Source organism: Chionomys nivalis, chromosome 4 (assembly GCF_950005125.1).
Source record: "Chionomys nivalis chromosome 4, mChiNiv1.1, whole genome shotgun sequence".
Lineage (NCBI taxonomy): Eukaryota > Metazoa > Chordata > Mammalia > Rodentia > Cricetidae > Chionomys > Chionomys nivalis.
Genome location: NC_080089.1, coordinates 30,747,620 through 30,774,567, shown reverse-complemented (window position 1 = coordinate 30,774,567; position 26,948 = coordinate 30,747,620). Strand labels below are relative to the sequence as shown.

The 26,948-nt window shown below is 41.1% G+C and overlaps 1 protein-coding gene across 4 annotated transcripts in view; it reads left to right on the top strand.

Moving 5' to 3' along the window:
* Positions 1 to 26,948, top strand: part of Aplp2 (amyloid beta precursor like protein 2) — a 64,646-nt gene that overhangs the window by 13,590 nt on the left and 24,108 nt on the right. For all 4 annotated transcript variants that reach the window (XM_057766387.1, XM_057766386.1, XM_057766384.1 and 1 more), the window contains exons 2-5: positions 21,779 to 21,952; positions 23,019 to 23,142; positions 24,826 to 24,938; positions 26,628 to 26,827. In XM_057766387.1, coding sequence (XP_057622370.1) covers positions 21,779 to 21,952; positions 23,019 to 23,142; positions 24,826 to 24,938; positions 26,628 to 26,827 — 611 coding nt within the window. The remainder of the gene's footprint in view (positions 1 to 21,778; positions 21,953 to 23,018; positions 23,143 to 24,825; positions 24,939 to 26,627; positions 26,828 to 26,948) is intronic.

Below are 26,948 nucleotides of genomic sequence, written 5' to 3'. Positions count from 1 at the left end.
ATAAGTAACTTAAGCAGTCGGACGAGTAAGTGTGAACTTGCTCTGTAATTGTGCTGACTGGAGGACAGTTGGCCTTGGAAGTAGGGTATCTCAAATCACTGTGAGTACCAAGACATTTGGATAAGCCTAACCATTAGGCCTCATCATTTAGGTGGTCATTAGTCTCATAAAATGAAGGAAAAATATGATTTTTCAGTTTTCTTACCAAATCACTAGCATGTTAGGAATTCAGGTTTCCCATAGTAGCACAATACTACTTGAACCTGTGTGAAGTATCTCAGGTTATACTTGCTTCTTAAAATGTCTTGTTATAAATACCTAGAAAGGACTAGGTCGCTTTAGCTTAAACTGTAGCATGAGCTTAAGTGTGTGCTAAGTGGTGTTTGGGTGCATACATGCCTGCAACACATGAAAAGTTTTTTAAAAAGTGTTTCTTCTCAAGTGATTTTTGTGGGAACATCCTTAAATCCCATTAAGGAAGAATTATGTAGTTGCTATGAGCAATTTAAATACTGATAAGCAAAATAAAAACAAAAAGTAAATTGCCATTTAGATAAATAGCCTATTTTGTTTTTCTGGCCATCTTATTTCTCAAATAGAGTCCCCTTATATTTTTGCAACTCATTTTTTTCTAGTTAACGTATTGAGTAACTTTGCAGGACATTAAATGTTTTTTTTTTGTTGTTGTTTGTTTGTTTGTTTTTCGAGACAGGGTTTCTCTGTGGAGCCTGTCCTGGAACTAGCTCTTGTAGACCAGGCTGGTCTTGAACTCACAGAGATCCGCCTGCCTCTGCCTCCCAAGTGCTGGGATTAAAGGTGTGCGCCACCACCGCCCGGCTTGACATTAAATGTTTTAAAGCATCGCCTCGTTTGAAATTACTTTTAATTGACTCACCTTCACGGTCTGGAAATTTTGGACTTGCTGAAATTTTAAGTGGACAGTATTCACCCTCTGAAGTAGCCTTCCATACCCTCAATTCTGATTCAGATGCATAAACTTTGCATAAATACATTGAGTTATTTTTAGAGAAGGACTTGCCACCATCAAGTAGACTATATTTTGATGTATTTTACACATATCTTAAGGGTGTGTGAGAAAATGATAGACAAAAGTGCTTTTTTAAAAATCCAATGAAAAGCACTTGGTTGATAGATTGTTGCTTTTTTGGTGCTTTCTAGATGGAAATCTTGAATTTGGTGATCATGTGCAGTGGGATACATTAAAAACTGTAAATTTTCAAGCATTTCTCTCCCCCCCCCAACACTTGAAGTAATTGAGATTTGATAATCTACCAGCTGCTAATGGCAGAAGACCTAAATGGTAGGCATATCTTGGTAATTTGACCATGTTGGGGGCGGTGACCAAAGGTTGGTGTCCTCCTCATTGACTCTGACCGTAGTTCTGAGACAGGGTCTCTCACTGAACCTGGAGCTCTCAAATACAGCTAGATTGGTTGGCTAGTGAGCTCCAAGGAACACCCCTCATTGTCTTGATAATTTGATTGCAGATAGCTACTACTGTGCCCAGTTTCACGTGGGTCCTGGGGTTCCAAACATCAGTCTTCATGATTGTGCATCAAGGGCTCGCAGCTGCTGACCCCTCTCTCTATCACACATGTTCCTAACATTTCTCTAATGAAAATAGCAGGGAGTGGAATTTTACAATTCTTTAAGCTATAACTAAAATTATTATTTAAAAGAATATCCAGAGGACTGGAAAGATGGCACAGTGGTTAAGAGCACTTAGCAGAAGACCCGAGTTCCAGTCCCAACACTCACATTGGGAGACTCACAAACACTTGCAGTCTAGTTCTGGGGGACTTGACCCCCTCTTTTAGTCTCTGAAGCCATCTTCACACACATGGTGCATGAGAAGCAGGCACACACCAAATAAAAAGATGCATTTACATTTTCTTTTAAAGGACTTCTGGATTTGACTGTTTAAAAGTTGAAGGTGTTGGCATGGTAATTGGTTCATTCGAAGTTCTGCATAGTTAATCATTATTAGTGAGCATGAATTGAATTGCTGTGCAAGGTGTTATGACAGAACATAACTAAAAGGCACCATAGTTCCTGAGATGAGTGAAAAATGTTTCTGTGCACAAAATGGCAGTCAATGCCTGTTCAGTGTTTTACTTTCTTTTTTTTTTTTTTTGGATTTTCGAGACAGGGTTTCTCCGTAGCTATTTGGTTCCTGTCCTGGAACTAGCTCTTGTAGACCAGGCTGTCCTGGAACTCACAGAGATCCGCCTGCCTCTGCCTCCCAAGTGCTGGGATTAAAGGCGTGCGCCACCACCACCCAGCTCTGTTCAGTGTTTTAATATAGGATATTTTAATCTATCTTATCCTCCCTTTCTTTACCAATTATATAGGTTTATTTCATAATAGTTTACATCTTAGCCAAAAGATACAAAAATTCTTTAAATCACACAATTCAAAAGTCCACATCTTTGTGAGTTTGTAGTAAGATATATATATATGAAATTTTATAATTTTAAAAGTTAACTTTTTATTGTTGGTAACATTTAATGTGAGATCTTTGGATATATATTCATATGTTGGTACATATATATCTGAGTGCACATGTGTAGTTGTTATCCTTGTTCCTCAGGCACCTTTCACCTTGTTTTTTTGAGACAGCATCTCTCATTGGCTTTCCAAATAGGCTAAGTTGACTGGTCAGTGAGCCCCAGAGATCTGCTTGACCCCTACCTGTTCTGTGGCATTTGTAATGTATGCTACTGTCCCTAGAATTTTTTATGTGGGTTCTGGGGATCAAACCCAGGTCTGTATTCTTGGGGAATACACACTCTACCTGCCAAGCTCTCTTGCTAACACTCTTAAAATTTTAAGCACACAATACACTATTAAGGATTAGACAGAATTGTATAGTGGATCTCTAGAACTTATAAAGAAATTTATAAAGAACCTTATACCTGTTGAATAGTAAAATTGTCTCCCCCACTTAGCCTCTGGTTACCACCATTCTGATTTCTTTTTCTCTGAGTTTTGCTATTTCAGATGACATACTCTAGTGGGATCATTCAGTTTTGACCTCTCATTGGTTTATTTTATGCAACAGTGTCTTCCCTGTTAACTAATGTTGTTATAAAGACAGGGTTTTCTCCTTCCGTTTCCATCTGTTCTCGCTCTTCCCCTCTCCTTTTTGGTTGTTTTACTCCTGGTTCTCCTGCCATTCAGTTCTGGGATTACACCTAAATTTATAATTATCTCGTTTGCTTTTCCTTGCCAAGCATTGAAAAGGGGCTGTGGGTGCTAGGATAGCGGGGTACACTGTTTTGAAAAGGGCCTGTGGGCGCTAGGATAGCGGGGCACACTGTTTTGAAAAGGGCCTGTGGGCGCTAGGATAGTGGGGTGCACTGTTCTGCATGTTGGTGCTATAGTGAGCACTGTCCAGATTATGCTCTAGTTTCCTTGGCCACGCAGCCGTATGTGGGATTGCTGGGTGTTTGGCAATTCTTTTTTCATTTTTGAGAAATTGCCAAACTGTTTTTACACAGTGACTCTACATTCCACATTCCCATTAGCAGTGGGCAGAGGTTCCTGGTTCTCCATATCCTTGACAGTGATTCTTTTCCCCTCAAGAGTTACTAGTTTTCAGTGACAGGCATTCTAACTGTGGAGCTGCGTCTTTGCTGTGGTATGGGTTTGTTGGTGTGATAGCTAGTGGTACTGAATGTCCTTTCATGTTGGCTTTTCTTTGAAGAAACGTCTTTTCAAAATGTTCGTTTTCAGACTAGACAGGTTTTTAATATTTATTTAAATAATTTATTTATTTATTATGCATATGACATTCTGCCTCCATGTATGCCCGCATGCCAGAAGAGGGTACTAGATACCATTACAGATGGTTGTGAGCCACCATGTGGTTGCTGGGAATTGAACTCAGGACCTCCGGAAGAGCAGCCAGTGCTCTTAACCACTGAGCCATATCTCTAGCCCCAGACTAGACAGTTTGATGCCGTTGAATTGCAGGAATTTTATTTTTCTGGATATTTTATTTTTTTATTTTATCTGGATCTTTTATTTTTCTGGATATGGATCAGAACAGTGATTTGCAAATACTGTCTCATGTCTTTTCAGTCTTGATAGTGTCCTTTGATGTACAGTTTTTAAATTTGATAAAGTGAAACTTAGAATTCCCTTTCTTCCCTGTAATTACCTGTTTTAATGTCATATCTGAGAAATATTGTCATGGAGTTCTTCCCTTAAGATTTCGGAGAGTTGGGGCTGGAGAGATGGCTCAGAGGTTAAGAGCACTGACTGTTCTTCCAAAGGTCCTGAGTTCAATTCCTAGCAACCATATGGTGGCTCACAACCATCTGTAATGGGGTCTGGTGCCCTCTTCTGGCCTGCAGACATACATGGAAGGAATGATGTATACATAATAAATAAATATTTAAAAAAATATTTCGGAGAGTTGTAGCTTAAAGCTTACGTGTTCCATAGTTTTGAGTTAATCTGCGTGAGAATGTGTACATGTGTGCCTAAAGAAACCAAAGGAGGATGTTTAGTCCCTTTTGATGTGGGATTCCCCTCTGTATGCTATGAATATGTTTTGTTACCATTGGTTATTAAAGAAGCTGTTTGGCCAGTGACTTAGTAGAGTAAAGCCAGGTGGAAAATCTGAATAGAGATAAAGTAGGTGGAGTCAAGGAGACATCATATAGCTGCCAAAGGAGAAAGACGTCCACCAACCAGAACCTTACCAGTAGGCCACAACCTTGTGGTGATTCACAGATTAATAGAAATTGGTTAATTTAAGATGTAAGAGTTAGCTAGGAATATACATAAGCTGTTGGCCAAACTGTGTAATTAATATAGTTTCTGTGTGATTATTTGGTCTGAGCAGTTGGGAAACGAATGAATATCTCTGTCTACACCCTTCTCTGAGACAGGGTCCCTCTGAATCTGAGCTCAGTGTCTCAGCTAGACTGACTGGCTGGCACGCTCCTGCCTTGTCCTCCCAAAGCTGGGTCCAAGTGTGTGCAGCCATGCCCTAGCTTTTATGTGGATACCAGGGATTAGATTAGATTGTGAGTCCTTTGCTTTCCCAGTGAGTGCTCTCACCCAGCCCCTTTATTTTATTTGAAATGTAAGGTAGGGGTCCAGTTTCATTCTTAGAGGTTGCTGTCCAGTCAGGACCATTTGTTTTCAAGGCGCTTTCCTTTTCCTGTCACATGGGTTTGACATCTTTGTCAAGAATCAGTTGGCCATATATTTGGTTTATTTCTGAACTCCTTTTCAAGGTTCTGAGATCCCATAATGACCTTTACGCTGGCCTTTTCTGTTTCTTTAAAAAGCTGTTGAGATTTGATAAGAGATTGCACTGAGTCTGTAGACTGCTTTGGGTCGTAGTGTTAACAATATTAAGTCTTCCCATCTGTAATTGTCAGAATTATCTTTCGGTCTTGAGAGTGAATCTCTAGGGCCTTGCACATTCTAACCATACACGCTGCCATTGAGTTACATCCTCAGCCCCAAATGCTAAGGTCTTTAAAGTTAATCAGTATAGTAATTTTGTAATCGACACAATCAATCAAATTCTAATTTATACTTTGCCTTTTGGGTTTGACAAGTTTTGTTCTTTTAGATTGTCAGTCCTCTTTACTCTAAAGTCTTGATGTTAAATTTAGGTCTTAAAAAAAAAGAAGAAAAGAAAAGGAAAGGAAAAAAAATGCAGCCTGCAGAGTGTGGCCTTGTACTTATGTTATTTTGTTCTTACCTTGTTAGACTTAAATTTATTTAAATTCTAGGTACATATTTTCATTTTCAAATAATAGGAGTTTTAATGCAAAAAAATTCTTGCCAGGTTTTGAAGAAATGAGGCTGACAGCATGAGCCAAGTGGAAACAGGCTCCTTTTAGTCAGTCAAGTGCTGTGGCTCACCTATCCTGTTTTCTGTTTGTTATGTAGAAGGCATTTGAATTTTTTCAGCCCTTATTAAAAAGGAAGAAGGAAAAGATGGTTTAGACATGATCTCATGGTCTCCCTCACCTGTGAAGGTCTGTTCCAAAATGTGCAATGGATTCCTGAACCTGCAGAGCCCTGAACTGTTTTTTCCTGTGCACACACACACGCACATGCACACACACATACGCATGCTTGCACACATCTGTGATAAAGCTTAATTAATAAATTAGGTGCAATAAGTAATACTGGTAAGTAGTAAGCAGGGTAAGTTTAAACAACGCCGTGAATAAGTTAGCACGAATGTATCTTACTGAACTGAACTTGTCCCTTGTGATAGTGTGATATGGTATGTGAAAGGAGCATTTTATGGTGTGCATGCTTGGTCCTTGGTTTAACCGATACCAAAATATAAGTGAATGGAGGGAGGAAGAAAGAAAAAAGCATGCTGGAGTTGCTACCCATCACCACTTTTGTGTCTAGGTGGAGTAAAGGTTACTTAAACACATTGCTGGAACAGTTAACTGAGATGGCTACTAAATGACTTATGGGGTAGCAGCATAGGACAAAGGAATGGTTTGTGCCCTAGGCAGAGAGAAATTTCATTTTGTAACTCAGAATGGTAAGCAATTCAGAACTTATGAATTATTTCCAGAATTTCTCTTGTAATATTTCTAGTCCACAGTTTCTGTAGAAAATGGAAACCATGGAAAATGAAACTTCAAGTAAGGAGCTGCTGGTAGTTTTTCTCATTCTGCAGTTCACTGCATTGTTGAATATGCTAGACATGGGCTCTACCCTGAGCCATAATTTATAGCAGAGCCTTTGGTGACTTTTTTTTTAATCCCCTTCCCACCAATATTTCTGCTTAACCTTGCATGTTTTTTCTTTAGAGCAACCTAGTTAGCTTTAACTGTGAATTTAGCACAACCTAGTGTCACCTGAGAAGGGAGTCTGTTGAGAGATTGCCCAGATCAGCTGCCTTGTGGGCAGGTTTGTGGGGGATTGCCCAGATTGCTAATGATGTGGGAGAATCCAGCCCTTTATGGAATGCTGGTCCAGGCTTTTATAAGAAAGCTAGTCCAGTATATTCTCGAGGGACCCATGGTTTCTTGCTGTATTTCCTAGGCTGTGAGTTCCGAGGTTATAGATAGTTCTGCATGGAACAGCAGGCCTGCTTTCAGGTACTTGCTTCAAATTCCTGCCTTATTTCCCTCAATAATGGACTGTGATCTGGAATGGTAAGCCAAATAAATCCTCACCTACCCAAGTTACTTGTTTGTTGTTGTTGTTTTGTTTTGTTTCTTTTTTGTCAGTGTTTTTAATCATAGCAAAAGGAAACTAGAACAAATCTTCCCCCTCTGCCTTTTACAGAAACTATTAGAGAAATGATTATTGAGGCTTTGCTAGCTTCTTCAGGGTCTACATTAGAAAACATCCTGCTGGGTGTTATTATTTTGAACGACTAATCTTGTGCATCGATAAAAGTCATAGAAACTGAATGGTGTTCAGTGTTTTCTAAAACAACAGAATACTCAGGAAAGATTAAAATATCTTTAGTATTGCTCTTAAAAGATTGAATGAGCTCCTCACCAAGCAGAGCCATTTGTGGATATGATGTGTGGGTGGAGATGCTGAGTCTGCGTTAGAAAATGGACCAATGAGGACCATTGTGGACCATTAGTGACAATTGGAACCGGAGTAATTAGAAATGAGTTACCAGGACTTTTTGTTTCTACTGTTTATGATGATAGGGCCTTATAATACGGAGAAAAAAAAATCAGTAGGAGAGAACTAACTGAAAGAAGAGAGGGAAGAAAAAGAAACTAGAGACTTGGTCTAGGAAATCTTAAGGGCTGGAAACATCAGACTGCATATGGGAAATTGTACAGTCCAGCCAAGAGCTAGGCCTGGTGACAGACAGAGGCCACAGCAAGGCACACCAGGTTGAAGGTAAACAATGCTAAATTTTGGGAGGGTCGGGGAAAGCAGGCCTGCACAGAAAGCTCCTAGCAGCTGTGCCAGAAGACCTCAAATTCTGAGGGAAAATGTAATTTCCAGACAGAACTTACTACTTAGGTATATTATCCATAAAGTGTGTACATAAAATAAAAGCCCTTTTGAGATCTGTTATGTTTGAAGTTTTCTATTTTTAGGTGTTTTTTAAGGAAGCTGTGAGCTCCTGAAACGGAAGTTAGTCAAGAAAGACAAAAATAGTGAGGAAACCAGAGGAAAGAGGAAGGAATCTCAGGACTGATGACCTCAGGCCTAGAGAACAGTGGGTCCAGATGGAGTAGGGAGGTGGAAAGTGGGAGGAGTGTTGGCTTCAGGAAAAAGCAAAAGCAGCAGACCTCAGTGTGTGCACTGCAGGGTGTTCGTGGGCCTTTCTGGCAGTTTAGGTCCGTGTGTGGGACACCAAGCAGATAAAAGGAGAGGTATGGTTGGTATCTCTGGTGTGGTGGTCTGAATAAGAATGTCCCCAAATGCTAGTGTATTTAAATGCTAAGTCATTAGAAGGGCACTACTATTTGAGAAGGATTAGGAGGTATGGCCTGGAGGAAGTGTGTCACTGGATGTGGGCTTTGTGGTTTTGAAAGCCCATGCCAGGACCAGTTTTCCCTCTTCTGCTATCTGCAAGCAGATCAGATGTAGAACTCTCAGTTCCTTCTCCAGCACCTTGTCTGCCCGTGTACTGTTATGCTCCCTGTCATGATGATAATGGATCAAGCCTCTGAAACGATAAGCAAGCCCCAAATTAAATGTGCCCGTTTATAAGAGTTGCCTTGGTCATGGCGTTTCTTCATAGCAGTAGAACGCTAGGTGAGACATCTGGGGAGAAACAGATACCCAAGTATGGGCTGGAGACGTGGCTCAGCAGTTACCATTACTGTTTGTTTGTTGAGCGCACCCAGGTTCAATTCCCAGTACCCATATAGATGGTGGCTTACAGTCATCTATAATTCTAGTTCAGGCGATCTGACATCCTGCTCTCACCTCTTGGATACCAGGCACACACATGCCCTACAGAAATACATGCAGGCAAAACACCCATATGTAGAATAAAAATAAATCTTAAAAAAAAGAAATTGTAATCCACAGCACACATACATGTATATGCTGGAAATGAGTACTGCTTTAACCAACAGGGCAAGGCAGTAGATATTAAGATAGTAAGTGTGATGTCTTAAGAGTTCAGAACTTTTAAAGTGTAGAGCCAGGGAGGTGGCTCAGTGGGTAAAGGAAGTGCTTAGGGCCAAGCCTGACAACCCAACTTCAATATCCATGACTGACAAGATAGAAGAGCTGACTTCTGTAAGTTGTCCTCTGACTTCTGCATGTGTCATGGCACAAACACCTTGTCCACAAATGAAACATGACATTTTCAAATTGAAAAACAAAATTTTAATGTCTGGTCCGAAAGACCAAGAAAATGCTAAGAATGTGTTAAGAGGAGGTAAACAGGTACCTCTGAGGGCTGTGCTCATGTTGGGCTGGGACTAAGTTAGTATATTGCTCCTGCCTTGTATTGTGTAGCTTTTCAAACCATGTATGTAAAATGGTCCTTTGGAAAAGATTGCAGCTTTCAAAATTGAAGCTTGCCCTCCTGCATAGATTTTTATTTATTTAGTCATTTATTTTTCTTAGTTTCTTTTTTCTTTTTTAATTAATCAGTTCATTAATTTTACATACCAACCACAGTTCCCCCTCATCTCCTCACGTTCCTTCCCCCACCTCCCTTCTCCCCATCTTGCTTAATTTCTTTTAAAAGTTTTTTTTTTTAAACAAATATGTATATACTTCTGAATTCACATACAAACAGGTGTGTATGTGGAGGCAAGAAGAGGATATCAGATCCTCTGGAGATGGAATTGTGGTTGTGAGCGGCCTGATGCAGGAGCAGCAAGTACGCTTCACCATCTCCTAAGCACATACTTCTTCTTCATAGGTCTGCTGATACACAAGCTAGTGCTGTGCTGACCCAGGAATCACTGCTGACTGTACTTTAGGGAAATACATAAAGGGACTCCAAGAGCTCAGAGTTACTGATTCTCTTCTGGGAGTAATTGATGACCTGCTATATTCTAGGTCCTATTACTAGATAGAGATTAGAAAAAGAGTCTCTTAAATTCTAGCTCCGTGAGATGGCATGGCAAGCACATGAGCAAGGCTGAGGAGGAACCTTCCCTTGGCTAGGACTGCCAGGCAGTCTCTGAGGGTCCTGTTTGGGGAAGGCTTGGGAAGAGGCACCGTGGCTTGGCCCAACAGTGAGAGTGCTCTCGGTGTGGGAAGATGGGCTCAACCAGGGACTGTTCACTGTTGGCCTTGCAGGCCATACTTGCCATGCTGTTCTTTTGGAACAAGCTGCTGTTTCTGGGACCCAGGGTTGGTGGAGACAGGATCCTGGAGAGCAAAGGCTGATCTAGCACCCTGGTGGCACCTGACTAACAGAGCTAAAGAGCTCTTGCTCTTTCTGCTGAGTGGGGTGTTCACTGTATATTCATCCCTACTTATTCCTTTTCTTGAGTGTAACCTTTCCTGCTCCCTTTTATGCATTTGCTTAGTAGATAGCTGACTTGTACCAAGAAAGGCTAATTAGTGGCCTGTTCGGCAAGCAGTAAACACACTGACTTTTGGAGTGTATTAGCTTTATTACTTTATTTTTTAAATTGCCGATAATTACAGTAATGCACTTGGGCATTGGTCCAAGGCAGGAAGAATTATTGTTTGACAGCGGATCTGGTGCACGCTGATAGTGCAGTCTATTTACTTTTAAATTTAAATGCTACATAAACCATAAGAAAGATGTCTTTTGACTTGCTTTGAACTTGAGGGTGGAGCAATTTCATATTTTTCTTACTCTCACAGTGTCAATGGACATTAAAAGTTAAAATTTGTTAATCAAGATTGATATATAATATTGCTTGCACTTAGGAAAATACTTAACAGAACTGTTTAAACATTTCTTTAAAATTCTTTTTGTCCTATGAAAATTATTTAGTCATTAAAATTTATTTGTTTGTTTTTGTTATTAAAAAATTGTATAGGTGACTCACCCAAGAATTTCTTGCCACTCAACATCATACTCTTGGAAATAAAGAGCTAGCTAGGTCTGTGACTTCCAGTATTTGTTGTTTTTTTTTTTTTTTATATATTTTTAAACATTCATTTTGTTGCCAGCAGTGTACATGTGGCAACCAAAGGACAGCCTGAGATTCTGTTCTATCCTTTGATCACGTGGACCATGGGGATCAAATTCTGCTTCCCAGCAAATGACCTTACCACTAACTAAGCTGTCTCACGAGCCCAACAAGGAAGTTTTGGGTAGATAAGATTGCAATTACTTCACATTATAAAAGAATATATTTTAAAAGAAAGGCCACCCGCTTACCATTGCTATAATTTTATGACTTTAATAACAAAAGGTGAAAAGAAGGAAGGTATCTTAGAATTCAGGACACTTAGTCTCAAAAGAAGACAGTGAATCTATAGCCTTACGTACCACGAGCGTGCGTGCACTAGTACCGGATGTGTTCACCTCCCACTACCTCCATCTTCTTGTTATGGTACAGTGCTGAAGTTTGAACTCAGAACTTCATGCAGTCTTAAGCAAGCATTCTGCTATTCAGCCACACCACTACTTTATATTTCTCAGGACGTTGTTAAACACCTGTTACGAACTTTAGCTCCCTAGTAGGTGTCTGGGGAACTTCTGCTTTAAAGCATCAGTAAAAATGATCCTAGGGACTGGAGAGGTGGCTGCTCTTGCAGAGTACAGTTCTCAGCACCCATGTGGCAGCCGAAACAGTCTTTAACTCCAGTTCCATGTCAGTTCCCCAAACGCCCTTTTCTGACCTCTGCAGGGAATGTATGTGCATGGTACACAGACATACATGGCAACAGAAAGACTCAATGCTTGAAAATAAATATTAAAAAATGATCCTATAACGTGGTGGTGGTGGCGCATACCTTAATCTCAGCACTTGGGAGGCAGAAACAGGCAGACCTGAGTTTGAGGCCAGCCTGGTCTACAGAGCGAGTTCCAGGACAGCCAAGGCTACACAGAGAAATCCCATTTCAAATCTCCTCCCACCCTCAAAATAATCCTATGTATGAAATCGTGTTTCCAGTTATGTGGATTAGTTTTCTTATCCTTCCCCAGCTATCTTAAAGGGAAAGTGGGCTGGGTGGAATCACGTCTCTGACAGACTGTCTATTCATGTTGAAGTCCTGACACTGTGTTGTTACATATGTTTTAGCTAAAAGGAAATGCTGGATAGTTTCTCAGCCTTGGTAACATCTCCAAGGTAAATACTCATTTTAGTAAAGTCTGTAAGTAGAATATTTTAAGAAATTTTGAGCACGAGCAAGGAACTCAGGACGGCGAGGGGTGCACCCACACACTGAGGCAATGGGGATGATCTATCGGGAACTCACCAAGGCCAGCTGGCCGGGGACTGAAAAAGCATGGGACAAAACCGGTCTCGCTGAACATAATGGACAATGAGGACTACTGAGAACTGAAGAACAATGGCAATGGGTTCTTGATCTTATTGCATGTAATGGCTTTGTGGGAGCCCAGGTAGTTTGGATGCTCACCTTAATAGACCTGGATGGAGGTGGGTGGTCCTTGGACCTCCCACAGGGCAGAGAAACCTGCTTGCTCTTTGGGCTGAGGAGGAAGGAAGACTTGATTGGGGGAGGGGGAGGGAACGGGAGGTGGTGGGGGGGAAGAGGCAGAAATCTTTAATAATTTAATTAATTAATTAATAAAAAAAATAAAAAAAAAGAAATTTTGTAAGAACTTAAAAGATGCTTACAGTTACTTGATTGACAGTGATTTGATTCATATAAAAACAAAACATTCTAGAGCATCAGATCAGCCAGAGGCTCCTTACAATGTAAGAGGATTGCCAGGCTTGTGTTTGGGTGTTCTGTGGAAAATGCTCCATCATTTCAATTATGTGACTCACTAAGGATAATGTAGGTTGAATGTATTTCATTATGAAAATTTAATCCATAGCATTTCCTGGGTGTTTGCTTGAAATCATTTCTCCCTTTAAGATGTAAGTAAATCCATTCCTGTACATTTTCCCCAAGCTTGCATATGCAGCTCTTAGTAACAGCCTAAGTAATGCTGGTGCCAAAGAGTTACTAGATGAAACCCAAGTTTACACGATTTAGGTCATTATATTCATACACAAGCCCCTGGGCATCCTGATTTCTGCAGTTAGCTGGCATGCTTTGCAGAGTTTGGCAAATGGCTTCTGTCATCAGAGACAAATGTGATTCAGTGACTTTCCAAGTGGTATTCCTTGAGAAAGTACACATTGATTTGTTACAGACTGAACAAAAGCCTCACCCTTTGAATTGGAGGTTTATCATCTATTATATGAACTAAAATTCACTTATGTTTCACCAAATACTAAATAAAGAAGGATTAACTTCCTGTAAGATTTTTGTAGCTAATGAGTAGAAGGAATGATATCAAAAAAAACAATTTGAGGGTGAATATGACCAAAATACTTCGTGTGTATGTTTGAAGCTCACAAAAAGGTAAACAAACCCATAAAGATTTAGATTATAGTGCTGTTGTTAATATTGTGTGTGAGGTGTGTAGTGATTTTGTGGAGGTAAAACGACATCTTTGTGGAGTAAAATCTCTTCCTTCACACAGGTTTCGGGTATTAAACTCGGATCACCTGGCTGGCGTAGCAAGCACTTTGTCTGCTGAGCCGTCTCTCCGGCCCCTATAGCTCAGTCTCAGATGTGCTGTGGTGGTCGTAGTAGATTCAACTTCTGGTTCAGCTGGAAAGTGGTTCAGAGCCACGAAACCAGCAGCTCCTGGTAGTTTTCTTTAAAAATGACAGGGTCTGTTCACATAAATATTTGATGACTGAGTTCCCACTAAATAAAGTATGGAGCAATAATGCAACTTTTTTTTTTTAAAAAAATTCATTTCCAAATTTAATAACATAAAAAAATGAAATCTCTTTTAAACCTGTGTCATCCCAGCCTGTGCTTTGGCAGGATAGATATCGTGTGGGTCCCCCTGTGTTCTTCACTTGAGTGCCTCAGATTTAAGCCCAGTTGTGTGTAATTGTAGCAAGGGTGAACTAAATCTTCAGGAGCAAGCACAGTGATAATGGTGCTTGTTCTTCAGTAGGCATTGCACTTAATGCTTCTATGAATTATCGTAATTTAATCCCCACAATGGGCCAGAGAGGAGGAGTAGGTATATTAGTAGCCTTGTTCTACAGATGAAGAAATGTAAATCCTGATAGTAATGGTCACCAGCACTTAAACTCCTTTTATATGATAAGCAATATTTCAAACACTTTGTTTTAAATTTCATTTTAAAATCATGATTTATTGTAGGTCTGTTATGTTTCTCTGGTAAATGTTTTACATAAGCTCATGCAATATCACACACATTTTTTTAAAAAATGATGTGTGTGTTTGTGGGGGTGGGAGCAGACTTGCAGAAGAGCATGGATGTACACTCTTAAGGAGACCAGAGGCTCACCTTTAGGTGTTAATTCCTCAGAATTAACCACCCCCGCCCCCTTTGAGACAGGATCTCTCTCTCACTAAAACCTGGAACTTTGATGGAACTAGTTCACTTTGATGGGACCCGTCCTGTCTACTGCTATTACAAGCCCCTGCTGTTGCATAATCATTTTCATGCTGGCTGTTCAACTCATATTCTCAGGCTCACACAGCTCACCATCTTCCCAGTCTCACTGTAACCTATAGTCGTCTTGAACTTGTAATAATCCTCTTTATTCTGCCCTGCCCCCTCCTGCCCTAAGTGCTAGGTCTAGAGTATAAGTAACCATAGTTGGCTTAGCTTTTAGAAGTGTTTTTTCCAGTTTTTTATCTTATGTGTATGGATATATGTCTGTGTGCCGTGTGTGTGCATGCTGTCTATGGAGTCTGTGGAGGTCAGGAGAAGGCATTGGGTCCCCTGAAAGTGGAGTCCAACCATGAGCCACCCTGTGGGTGCTGGGGAATTGAACACAGATCCTCTGGAAGAACAACCAGTGTTAATAACTGTTAAGTCATCTCTCCAGTCCTCCTGGCCTATCATTTTAATAGAAAAAGTAGACTTCACAGGTAGTACAAGTAGTTGGTGATGGAACTGGACTTACAGTCACATACTTAGCTACCATCCGTGCACCACTTTTGAGGCAGGGTGCACTAAGAATGCTGTTTATCCAAGGCAGGTCCCTATTGGCTGTCTACACCTGGAAATAAACAACAATGCAGGAACAGGAACCAATTTTAAGCATCAGTATATTTTCTACAGCCTTTTTTTTTTTTTTTTTTTTTTAATGAAAGACTGTTTCCATCTCCTGTAAAGTGAAAGTCAGGCTTCTATTTGGTTATGGTGCTTGGACTTTTGTCAATATAATCTAATTGGATAAATTACCATGTCCCTATAAAAAGCCGAGGAGACAGTCTAAACCATTTTCAGTCTTGGAAACAATACTTCATTTCTGCTTTAATATTTAAAGCTCTAATAACAGTGAAGTTATTTGTTTATTTGTACAAACTATTGTGTCTGTAAACAACACCTAATGACTGATATGTATCATTGTAATAATAATAACTTTTAATATTTTAATTTTTCCCCTATACTTAGTTTTACTTCTTTCTAATTAGAGTTAAGCTGGAATATAATAAAGCCAAGAACTTTGAGATGTAGCCTGAAGAAATGGCTCTTTGTGTACTATGAAAACCTATGACCCCAGTTCCAACCCTGAATCCCATTTGGTAGGTTGGCCTCTGACCTTCACATATATACCATGGCATGTGTGTGTGCACGCACACAAAATATAAAAATTTCTATTTAATGCCATCATTAGAAGAAACAGTTTATTTTCATTTTATGTCTTGTTTGCCTGCTTGTATGTGTGTATTGGATCACGTGAGGTTACATAAGCTACCATAATGGGTACTGGGAACTGAACCCAGATGCTGTGTAACAGCAGTAATGCTCACCACCACAGCCACCCATCTCTCCAGCCTTATCAGATGTTATTTTTAAGAACAAGGCTTTTTTTTTTCTCGTATTGCTTAAGAGTTCTGCTGTTTTGTCAAATAGTTGAAATGTTTGAAGGTTGAACTTTTCCTTCTGTGCTGTCGGAGAAGATGCTGTGAAGGTTCTGAACCAGTGGCTCTCGTTCTCTTCGGGGGTTGCATATCTGATACTTATTTACATTATGATTTCAGAATAACAAAATTACAGTTAATTAAGTAGCAACAAAATAATTTTTATGTTTAGGGGTAACCACAACATGAGAAGCTTTATTAAAGGGTCACAACCTTAGGAAAGTTGAGGATCATGGCGCTAAACTATAGTGTGTCAGTTACTCTTGATGCTCCTGTAAAGTTCCTGACAAAGACAACTTGAGGAAAGGAGGGTGTATGTTTTTGGCTAATGATTTGAGGGCAAAGAGCATCATGGTAGTAGGTACCATGTGGTGCTAAGAGGAGCTCTAGCTGGGGCAGCAGGAGTTTGTGCTTCTGGATTGCATTGCCTTCTCAGTCAGGAAGCAGAGGTGAATGTGTGCTATGCCACTTCTTTGTTTTCAGCCTGAGACCCCTGCCCATGAAGTATGTACCTGTGGTAATGACCTCACAGACATGCCTAGGGGTGGTATCTTCTAAGTGATTCTAAATGTCAAATCGACAGGTTTAACCACCATAATTCACACTTTTAACAGCAACCAAAGTACTTAATATATGTAATATCTATGATATGCTATATTAGGACGTTTGCTTTTCAGCTATTGAGTGTGCTCTGAAAATCCTTACTGGTTGCCTAAAAGATCTAAAGGATCTTTTCATTCCTTTGTTCCTTTACCCCCAACCCCAGTCCCCATTTTTGAGGTAGGATCTGGCCGTGACACGCCAATCGTAGCAGTAGCTGGGTGCTAGATACATGCCCCCAGACCCAGCTTGTGTTGTCTTTTTGAGAGATTGGATTTGTAAATTGAAACTATGCTCTCCAAAGTGAAATCTAGGAAGTTTTATCAGGATTAAACACAAAAACACTTGTTATTTTTATGGTGCTGGGTTCCATCCCATTTGTCATGCTTGCTGAGCAGGCGCTATTTTGATAAGCTAACACCAGCTCTCAAATATTCATCTTTTGGCCTTAAGTAAAAGTTGACGGTACTGCAGAATTCTCCTCTGCCTGGCTGTGGACCTAATGTCTTACATAACCACAGAGCACGTACAGGAGCTTGTGTTGGCACAGCTTATGCAAATGATTGCTCTGGTTTCCCCCATCGATGTCCTTTTCCTGTTCCAGGATCCTGTTCAAGCTCCCACACTGCATTCATTCGTTGTTTGAGCCTGGTCTTTGCTGATTTGTAACTGTTCTCAGCTTTTTTCCTGACTGGTTTCCTTAAATGTCTTGTTGCTGACGACATTCACACTGGCGGCCTCTTAGTGTTCTCGCTCTGATTGCCTTCCTTTATTGTACTTAATCATAGCTTGAGAATTTTTTCCCTTCCTTATAATGTTTTAAAAATTTCATACAGTATAATTTAGTGATATCCTTTTCCTCAGCTTCTTCCAGATTCCCCCCAACCGACTTCATGTTCTTTCTCCCGAGACAAATATCTTGAGGTATGCTAAGAACAGATTGTATTTCACTTTCTTTTGATAAGAAATCTTTGAAGACTTTGTGGGCATATATTTAAATTGTTAAATTTTTATTTTGAGACAGGATTTCTGTATATCCCTGGCCATCCTGTAACTCACTCTATAGACCAGGCTGGCCTGGAACTCAGAACCGCCTGCCTCTGACTCCTGAGAGCTGGAATTAATTTTTATTTATGTTCATTGGTGTTTTGCCTGCATGCATGTCTATGTGAGGATGTCAGAAGCCTGGAACTGGAGTTACAATTGTAACTTGTAGGTGCTGGGAACTGAACCTGGGTTCTGGAAGAACAGCCAGTAAGTACCCTTGACCACTGGGCTGTCTCTCCAGCCTTTGGGTCATGGAGTTTTATTCAACACTAGAAGAGGAGTGAAAATGGTATAGGCGCTTCAAATTTTGATTGTTATTTAATTTTTCTTTTTAAAGATTTTAAGGTGTAAAGGAAAGGACGTTTGGATAAGTGTCTTATCACTAGCCTGTAAGCCTAGCTAGATGCAGCAGACACCTGCTTCACTTGTGTTTATGGTAGCTGAACTGGGTGGATTGGGCTGTAAACAGTGCCTTTCCATCTAAGGAATCCTCATTCCCACAGCTACAGGAGAAAACCCTGCCCTGGGAAGATGGTACATAGGCTCTTTATCAAACTGTAGGGCCAGATTTGATTTGGGGGCGGTATAGTAGCTTTAGTGAGGAAAGAACTGCTCAAGCATGAGCTTTGATGTAGGAGAGCCACATTGGTCCTGAGCAGCTTTGGGAAGGGGGACAGCTTATGAGCTCCACCCAGGGGTTGGGCTCTTGAATTGATATTACGGACGTACGGACTGTTGCAGGCTCAGACTTATATTTTGTACATTGACTGTAAATGCTTTAAACTGCTTCACATTATTAGGAGCACCTACTGCTAAGTTGAATTCCTTTCCTTGGATAGCTAGCTGAACTCTTTCTCAGCCAAATTAATAAAATGGCATTTCTTATTAAGAATGAAGTATTAAGTAAAGTGAGGCATTGGATAGGAAAGCAATTGATGTAGTTTGTTTTCAAAGCTCTGAAAGTGCTGCCGTGTGCATAGATCTCAGGGACTGGCTTAAGTGCCAACACGTGGGGGCATTAATTTTCTTTCATAGAGGATTCTAAGTTCACAGGATATCAGAAGTGCTGACTTGGCAGTGAAGTCCCATTTGTAACATGTTAGATTAGGAAGCAGATTGATTTATATGTGAAGTAATGGATCAAGGCACAGTTGGTGCTTAAGAAAATGGAAAGCACATTAAATAAGAGCATTTCCAAGTAAAGAAGCACAAACATCATAGAATGGTGACCCTGTCACACTCTAGGTGAGGTCGGGGTATGTTTGATTAGTTGATTCTTAGATGTGGCCCACAGAGGCCTTTTATATTTCAGAGGATACTGTCTTGAGAGTCTCTCATGACCACAAGGATTAATCTTTCTGAACTCAGAAGTGAATCAGTGTATCCTATTAGCTGTCTGGATTGATTCCAGTTACTCTTTCTTGGTGGTAACTGATGGGAGGATCTGGCTGTTTTGCTCTCCTTCCTGTTGCTTTAACCTCTGATACTTTAGACTCTTTAGGGAAGATAACACTGACCATTTCAGTGCAGAAATCAAATGCACTTACACTGATGTATTGACCTCCGTGGTTGACCCATTAACTGAGCATTTATACAGTTGAAACTTTTGTGGTCTTGTAGCCAACAGCTGTAATGAGTAACATGTGGAACGCAGTCCTGGCTGATGAATGCACTAGAATGAACCGTTTCAATGTCGTGGCTCAGTGAGCTCACACAGCTAATCAACACCTTCTTATCTGTGATCATTCTGGGGACTTAAGGGTCAAATGCTGTCCCCTGTTCTCTCAGTCTTCCGAATTCTTAGATAGGCACCCTAAACCCTATTTGTTTAGTAGCTGCCTTCAATGTTAAAGGATTCATACCTGATGATATGTAGTTGAAACATTAAGAACTCTTAATCTTTAACTCTAGTTCATGTGTAAATTGAGGAAACAAATTGTTTCAAATTTGTTTTTTTTTCTTTTAAAAAAAATTAATTTTATGTGTATGGGTGTTTTACTTGCATGTATGCCTGTGCACTGTGTACATGTTTAGTACATGCAGTGTCTAGAAGAGAATGCCCATTTCTTTAGAACTGAAGTTACAGTTGGTTGTGAACCACTCTGTAGGGGCTAGGAGTTGAACCTGGGTCCTTTTAACTGTTGATTCATCTCTCCAGCCCTTTGGTGTTTCTTTCTTTCTTACTATGCTTAGTTTATACATTGAATTTTATTATGACATGGGAAAAGCATATATTGAGTTCAGCGAACCACATTGCTTTAGGTATTCTCTAGGAGTCCTGGGACATAGCTCCAGGGATAAAGGACTGACTACTGTAACACTAAATGCACGGGTGTTATTTAAGGATACATTGCTTGAGAGAAGCCTTGCATGCTGGGCATATTGCAAATAACCTAACTTGATACCCTCTTCTTTGTTCTCCATATTTAATCTATCACCATGTCTTGCTGTTTTCTCTCTGTGATCTTGAGTCTCTTACTCCACTCCACTGTAGCCCAAGCTAGCAGTATCCTTCTGTTGGACCATGCACTTCCAGTGGTCTGACCCCTTCCTCTGCTTGCTTACAGTTCATTTTTACTCTGCAACCAGAAGAGGAATTGGGAGTGATAGCACTTCAAGTGAGATCCTTCTGCCAGACAGTGTAGACCTGGTGCTAGTGCGCCACACTTCATCCACACCGCCGCACAAGTCTCGCTTTCTTCTGGAAACTTCCTTTATTAGCTCTCTGCTCAAACTGAGGTCATGTTCTTTTTAATGTTTTCTCAGTGCTGTGTTCTTTTCCTCTGTAGGACTGTGATCCCATCACTTTCTTTGCGTAAGTTTTGACTGACACTAGATGGGGTGCTGAGGAAGTAGGGTCACGACTTCTTGCTCATGCTTGTATACTGAGCCTTTAGCACTTTGTTAGTGCATAATATGATGAAGATGTTTTTGCTGTATGAGTGAATAAGTAAATTATTGGAAGCTTTAACAGCTCTCTGTTTTCATGTTTTGTGTGTGAAGGAATAGGTAGCTTGTATTAGAACAGACAGCAGTCAGATTCAAGGTCTTCCAAGTGGGCAGTAGTAGGGTTAGAGTTCCCATTAGCTTTTCACTTGATTTACACGCAAAGGTCAGTTTTAAATTCTGGCATACTTCTGAAACAAGAATTAGTTTATGTAAAAGTACTGTAGGCCTACCGTCCCAGTCACTCAGGAAGCTGAGGCAGGAAGAGTTCAAGACAAGCCTGAGTAAACTTGTCTCAAAATAAAAAAAATGTATAGATGAAGTAGGGATTTAGTTCGGTGATAGAATTCAGGCCTAACCTGTGTGATACCCTAGATTGAATCTCTAGTAGCAGAGGGGGAGAAAGAGAAAAAGTAAATACCCGGGATTATAAGACATTTTGGAAAGAGATAACAAACAAAAATTGACAGTGAACCATACCTGTTCCTGCCAACTGCACTTTGAAGCAGACCAGTAGAGGCGCTGACAGAGACTGCCTGTCCTTCTTGATATTCAGACACTCTTAATTTACGGTAGCTTGACATGTGGAGACCAGGAGTCAGTAGGTACAAACCTGTTTATGTTTAGGAATTAGTTTCCATAAATACAAAGTTGAATTTCCTTTTGTCTTAAAATGCTTGCTTTCAAACTTGAAGGTACTTCAGGTCTATGTGGTTTTTGGTAGTTATTTTATTATGTTTTTTTTTCTTCTCCCAGGGGTGGGTGGCAGTTGAGTGGATACAAGGACCTTGACACACGGGTCCGAGAACAACTTGCAGGAGTCCGTTCTCTCCTTCCATCACATGGATGCTAGGGATTAAACTCAGGTTGTCAGGCTTGGCAACAGTGCATTTCCCTGCTAAGGCTTCTTGCCAGTTTGGTGATTCTGCGTTTCTAGATCACATGGGAATATTCCTACAGGAGTCATACTTGAGCACCTTCTAGCCACCTTTTGGTTCCTTTTAGATCTTGAAGTATAATAAGTAAAGCGGTACCGAGTAGTTTAGCTGTAAGATGTTGGTCCTATATCAGCTCTTAAATACCTGTGCCTGTCTGCATATCTTTTGACTAAGCCCGAGGTCTCTGGTTTCTCTTTTGATAGGCTCTTGCAGCCAATGCTGGGACAGGCTTTGCTGTTGCTGAGCCTCAAATTGCGATGTTTTGTGGGAAGCTGAACATGCACGTGAACATTCAGACTGGGAAATGGGAGCCTGACCCAGCAGGCACCAAGAGCTGCCTGGGAACAAAGGAAGAAGTTCTTCAGTACTGCCAGGAGGTAAGAGTGTTGCCAGAAAGTTAACACTGCTTCTCTTCCGGGTCAGGGTTGCATGTGTTTCCCCTGCCCAAGACCAAAGTACTAAGAATTGGAACTCCGGTCCCTTTTGTTTCTAAATTTAGATATTGCCGAGGTTTTTACTTGTTTGTGTTGTGAGCTCAGTTCTTTGTAGAAAGTTGGTAGGAACCTAGTTCTGTTCTAGGAAGATGAAAAGCAAAATATGTCATGTGTAGAATTTGTGGTTTTGGCTTGTTCATAGAAAGCTGCCAGTGTTGTGAAGGATCCTCTAGGTATGAGTCAACCTGACCCTTTGCTTCAGTAGCAAAAGAATATGAGTTTAACTTCTCACATGTAGGGCCGGGGTGAAGTATGGTTTTAACTCTGTTAGCAGGTACTTTAGAGACTTGCCTTTGTCTTTCACTTAAGAGCTCAGCACTGTACACACATCCTGTGTGTGAACTTGATACTGAGTCAGATTTGTTTTGAGTTGAAAACCTGCATTTGCCTTACTTACAGACTCCCCTTTTAAATGCAGTCCATGAGAGGAGTCAGAAATATAAGCTATCAAAAGAAAAACCAGCCTTTGTCCTGTCTGTTCTCACCCGAACTAGAGGGAGCAAATGCAACCTTACATGCAGAACGACAGTGACCAGTGTGTGGCCCTGTGCATCTGTGGAAATGCTCAGGGATCAACCGCATCATTGGTGTCAAAGGACCACATGTCTTTCCAGACAAGGTCACAGGCAGGCTTAATGACCACTTGAAAACATGCTGTGGCAAAATATGCAAATCAGATGACTTTGTTCTCCGATTGGCTAAGACTGATGGTGTTGTATTAAAACAAATTTTTCTTTTGACTAGAGGAAATTGGGTAATACCTGTTATAAATAAACAGTGAGAAACAAAAAGAAAACTAATAGTTTAGTATATTTTTATTTTTGTCACTATAATGTAGAATAGTATGTAATAGCATTTAAGGTTGATGGAGCATATGGGTGGAGGCAGAAATACCCATTTTCAGGCAGGTTTATTGTGTGGATTTGTTGTTGTTACTGTTCTTAAACAGATATACCCAGAGCTGCAGATCACAAATGTGATGGAAGCAAACCAGCCAGTCAGTATTGATAACTGGTGCAGAAGGGACAAAAAACAGTGCAGGAGTCACGTCGTCATTCCGTTCAAGTGTCTTGGTAAGTGTTTCGGTTGCTCTTTAGAAATGTCCTCTCCAGCCTGTGAGCTTGGTTCTTGGCTCACAGTCAAGTATCTACATCTGTTAAAATGGAGTTATTGGAGGGATTTCCCGTGGGTACCTGGTGCTTCCCTGTGTTGGTGGTAGACTTCTCTGGAGCTAACTGCCTCCTTCCACTGTGACTCTTGACTCTGGAGGATGAGCCTTTTCCAGGACATCAAAGAGAAGCCTTGCTTGCAAAGCAGGGCAGCTTTACTCTTAACATTAACTATTTGAAATCAGTACTAAGAAAGATAGTTGAAACAGCACTAAAGAAGGCAACCAAGGAAAAGGGTCCCCTGTTCCCTACAGTCTGTCTTGTTTAAATTGACTGTTAGTCAGATTGATGGTAGTTCTCAGGAGGAAGGAAAATGACTCATGGCATGTGGTCAGGTGCCAAGGCCAGATGCTGTGTGGTCCCGTCATTCTGAAGTGCTGGGGCTTTACCCAAGTGTTGTCGTGTTATTGCTGGTGTTAACATTTAGTGCCAGTTTGAAGAAAGCTGCGAGTGACAGTGTGTTCTCAGAAGTAGGGTTGTTACTTGGTGAATGTAGTCTTCCTAGCCCTTCCCTACCTTACCTAGTGAATAACTACAGTCTGCGTGATTCAAGAGCAGAGTGGGTGGCAGATGCTAGTAAGGGTGGCACACTGGTAATTGGTCCAAAATAGTATGAACACAGGCAAGGGAGGTAGTAACACTGACACTTGAGGAGTTCTTTAGATCTAATTTGAGTCATCTGTTAAATTTATTTCTCTCAGCCATGTGGTGGTGGTATTTACTTTTGAGGCCAGCCTGGTCTGCATAGTGAATTCCAGGGCAGCCATGGCAACATAGAGAAACCCTGTCTTCAAAGACAAAATAAAACAAAAGCAAAAATTGATTTTTCTCTCTCATTTCATTAAAACTTTCCCTTAACTACAGACATCAGCAAAATGGATCATGGTGCTTTTATTAGGCTTATATGTATCAAGAAAGAGTGGCCAAGTAAAGGGAAGAACTAGACCCAAGAACTGCACCAACTCTTATGTTGATGTACATCATTCCTTGGAAGGAAGGGAGGACATTGTGTTTGCCTAGCCATCTCCTTTAAATCTGAACATCTTGCAGTGTGGCACAGAGCTAAAAATCTTTGTATGATGTGGTTTAAGGACAGCCTTCCCTTCCATTTGACTCTGAGAAATCTGGCTGTAAAATTCTCATACTGTAACAGCACTCTGTGTGTTTGTTTCCCGTTTCAGCACCACCCCCCAACCCCCCCAAACCCCCCCACCCCACCCCCCGTTGTCGGTGATTGCCCTGGTAGCCAGTTGTCTCTATCATTTATTGCTCATTTTGGAAGTTGCTTGATTGTACTTCCTGTTTACTCAAGTAATATTATTTCCCTTCTCAGGTCTCTATGGGGTTGAAGACTAGATAGTAGTAGTTACTTTCTTATGACTTGGCCAAGCTATTTCTACTACAAGACTTAGACTCCTTAGGATAGGATAATTATTGAAACATTTAGCATATGTTTCTTGCTTGATATTGTTTATGCTGGTTATAATTCTAATTTTTATACTTTATTAGGAAGATCTGTACTGAAGGCTGATTGCACCCTGAATTACAACCAGATTTGCTTCTGACAAAGGCTTTTTTTCCCCACAGTGGGCGAGTTTGTTAGTGATGTTCTGCTGGTTCCAGAAAACTGCCAGTTTTTCCACCAAGAGCGGATGGAGGTGTGTGAGAAACACCAGCGCTGGCACACCGTGGTCAAGGAGGTAAGAACACTGCGGGAAGGAAGCTGCCAGTCCTCAGAAGACAGCATGGTTTTCAGCTGTGTAGCTCTAGCTGGCCTGGTACTTGATAGGCTCAGGCCTACCCGGAACTCATCACAATCCTCTTATATAGCCTCCCTCTCTCTGGAATTCAGATGAGTATGTACTGCCATACCTAGGTATTTCTGTGTTAAATTAAAATACCTAGGAGGAGGCTGGAGAGAGAAGGCTCAGTGGTTACAAGTGCTTCCTGCCCTCCCAGAGGACCTGTGTTCGGTTCTCAGCATCCATATCAACTCATCAGGTCTCTGAGATCTGATGTCCTCATCCGGCCTCCATAGGCATCTGCATATAGGTGGCAAACACATAAATAAAAATAATTTAAAAAATAATTGGGAGAATAGATGTTTTTAAACAGAGGTACAGCATGAACAAGTCTGGTTCCTAGAGGGTTTTTTTTTCTTTTCTTTTTTTTTGTCTTTTGTTAGTCTAATAAAAAGTTCATAATGCACACAGCAGACAAAGATCTACAATCTATAGACTGTCCAACATATATAAAGAATGTTTGCACATCAACAACAAGCAGTTAGTAGCCCAATAAGAAAAGACTAAACTAGAAATTTCATAAAATAAATCAACAGATGGTTGTAGTCTTGGTGGGGACTCCATCTACAGAATCTAGAGTCTCCATTCCAAGTTCAGCCTCTTGTCTGTCGATCCCAGACATCAAGGCAGCCTAGTGCTGGTGAGCTTTGTGTTTGTTTGGTTGGCCCTGGCAGCAGCAAGATTCACCTGGTAGATCTACTCCAGGGCCCGTGTGGTTGCTATGGGGCCCAGTGTGCTCAGAGTCTGTGACACTGGCAAGGCCAGGATACATTTCTGGCCAGATACTGGCTGTTGAGAGGTATGGAGCGATCCTGCTCAGAAGGACTTTGGCTCAGGCACCTGAGCTGAGGAGAAGCGGCTCCATTGTTCCATAACTATATCTAAATGTTGCCAGATGTCTTCTAAGAGGACCACCCCACACAATGCTACAGTAGAGCAGAGGTTTCGCAGTGACCCCGCCAGTGCCTCGGGAACCATGCTACTTGGTTCACGTTGGTGTCCTGGTTCTGAACAGATGCAGCCTCATGTCTCCATCACTCCATCTGCAGCTCAATATCCACCCAGCCACACATCACCTGGAGCTTAGCAAATGGATTGCCAAGCCCACTCTTCCCAGGTTCCTAGAGTAAACTGTTAGTGAGCCAAGGAGATAAAGTGGTAGCGGAGCTCTTGCATAGCACATTTGGAGCCTTGGGTTTCATTTATTCCTAGCACTGTGAAAAAAGGAGCAGAAATACTTCAGTGGTATTTACTCCTTCATTTGGGCTGGGATGTAGCTTAGTAAAAGGACAGTTGCTTAGCGTGTGTAAGCCACAGAGTGGGCTGTTAAAAGACAGTTGATAGTGTATGCCGTCAGCAGGGCTCCCAAGAAGGCTTCCTGACCCCCCTAAGGTCACTGTGGAACTAGTCACCTCTAGACAGCCTAGGTGTGTGCATGCACACAAACACAGCAAGGCAAGCTTAGGTGCCATTTCATTCTTGTGGTAGGAAGGAATACCCTCTCTTACTCTGATCCTTCAGTTAGATTTATCCTCCAATCATTTTGTCTTATGAAATGCCCTGATGTGGTCTGTGGGTTTCTTGTAGGCATGTCTGACTGAAGGGATGACCTTATATAGCTATGGCATGCTGCTGCCCTGTGGGGTAGACCAGTTCCATGGCACTGAGTATGTGTGCTGCCCTCAGACAAAGATTGTTGACTCTGATTCTACCATGTCCAAAGAGGAGGAGGAAGAAGAGGATGAGGATGAGGAGGACGAAGAGGAAGACTATGATCTTGATAAAAGGTAAACTGTTGTTTAGAGTGTTGATCTCGTTTTTCCTAGTTTTGTTTGATGGAGGGCTGTGGGGTCCCCTTTTTTATTTGAGGTCTGTTGGCCACAAGTCTGAAAGGACATAGGGGCAGAA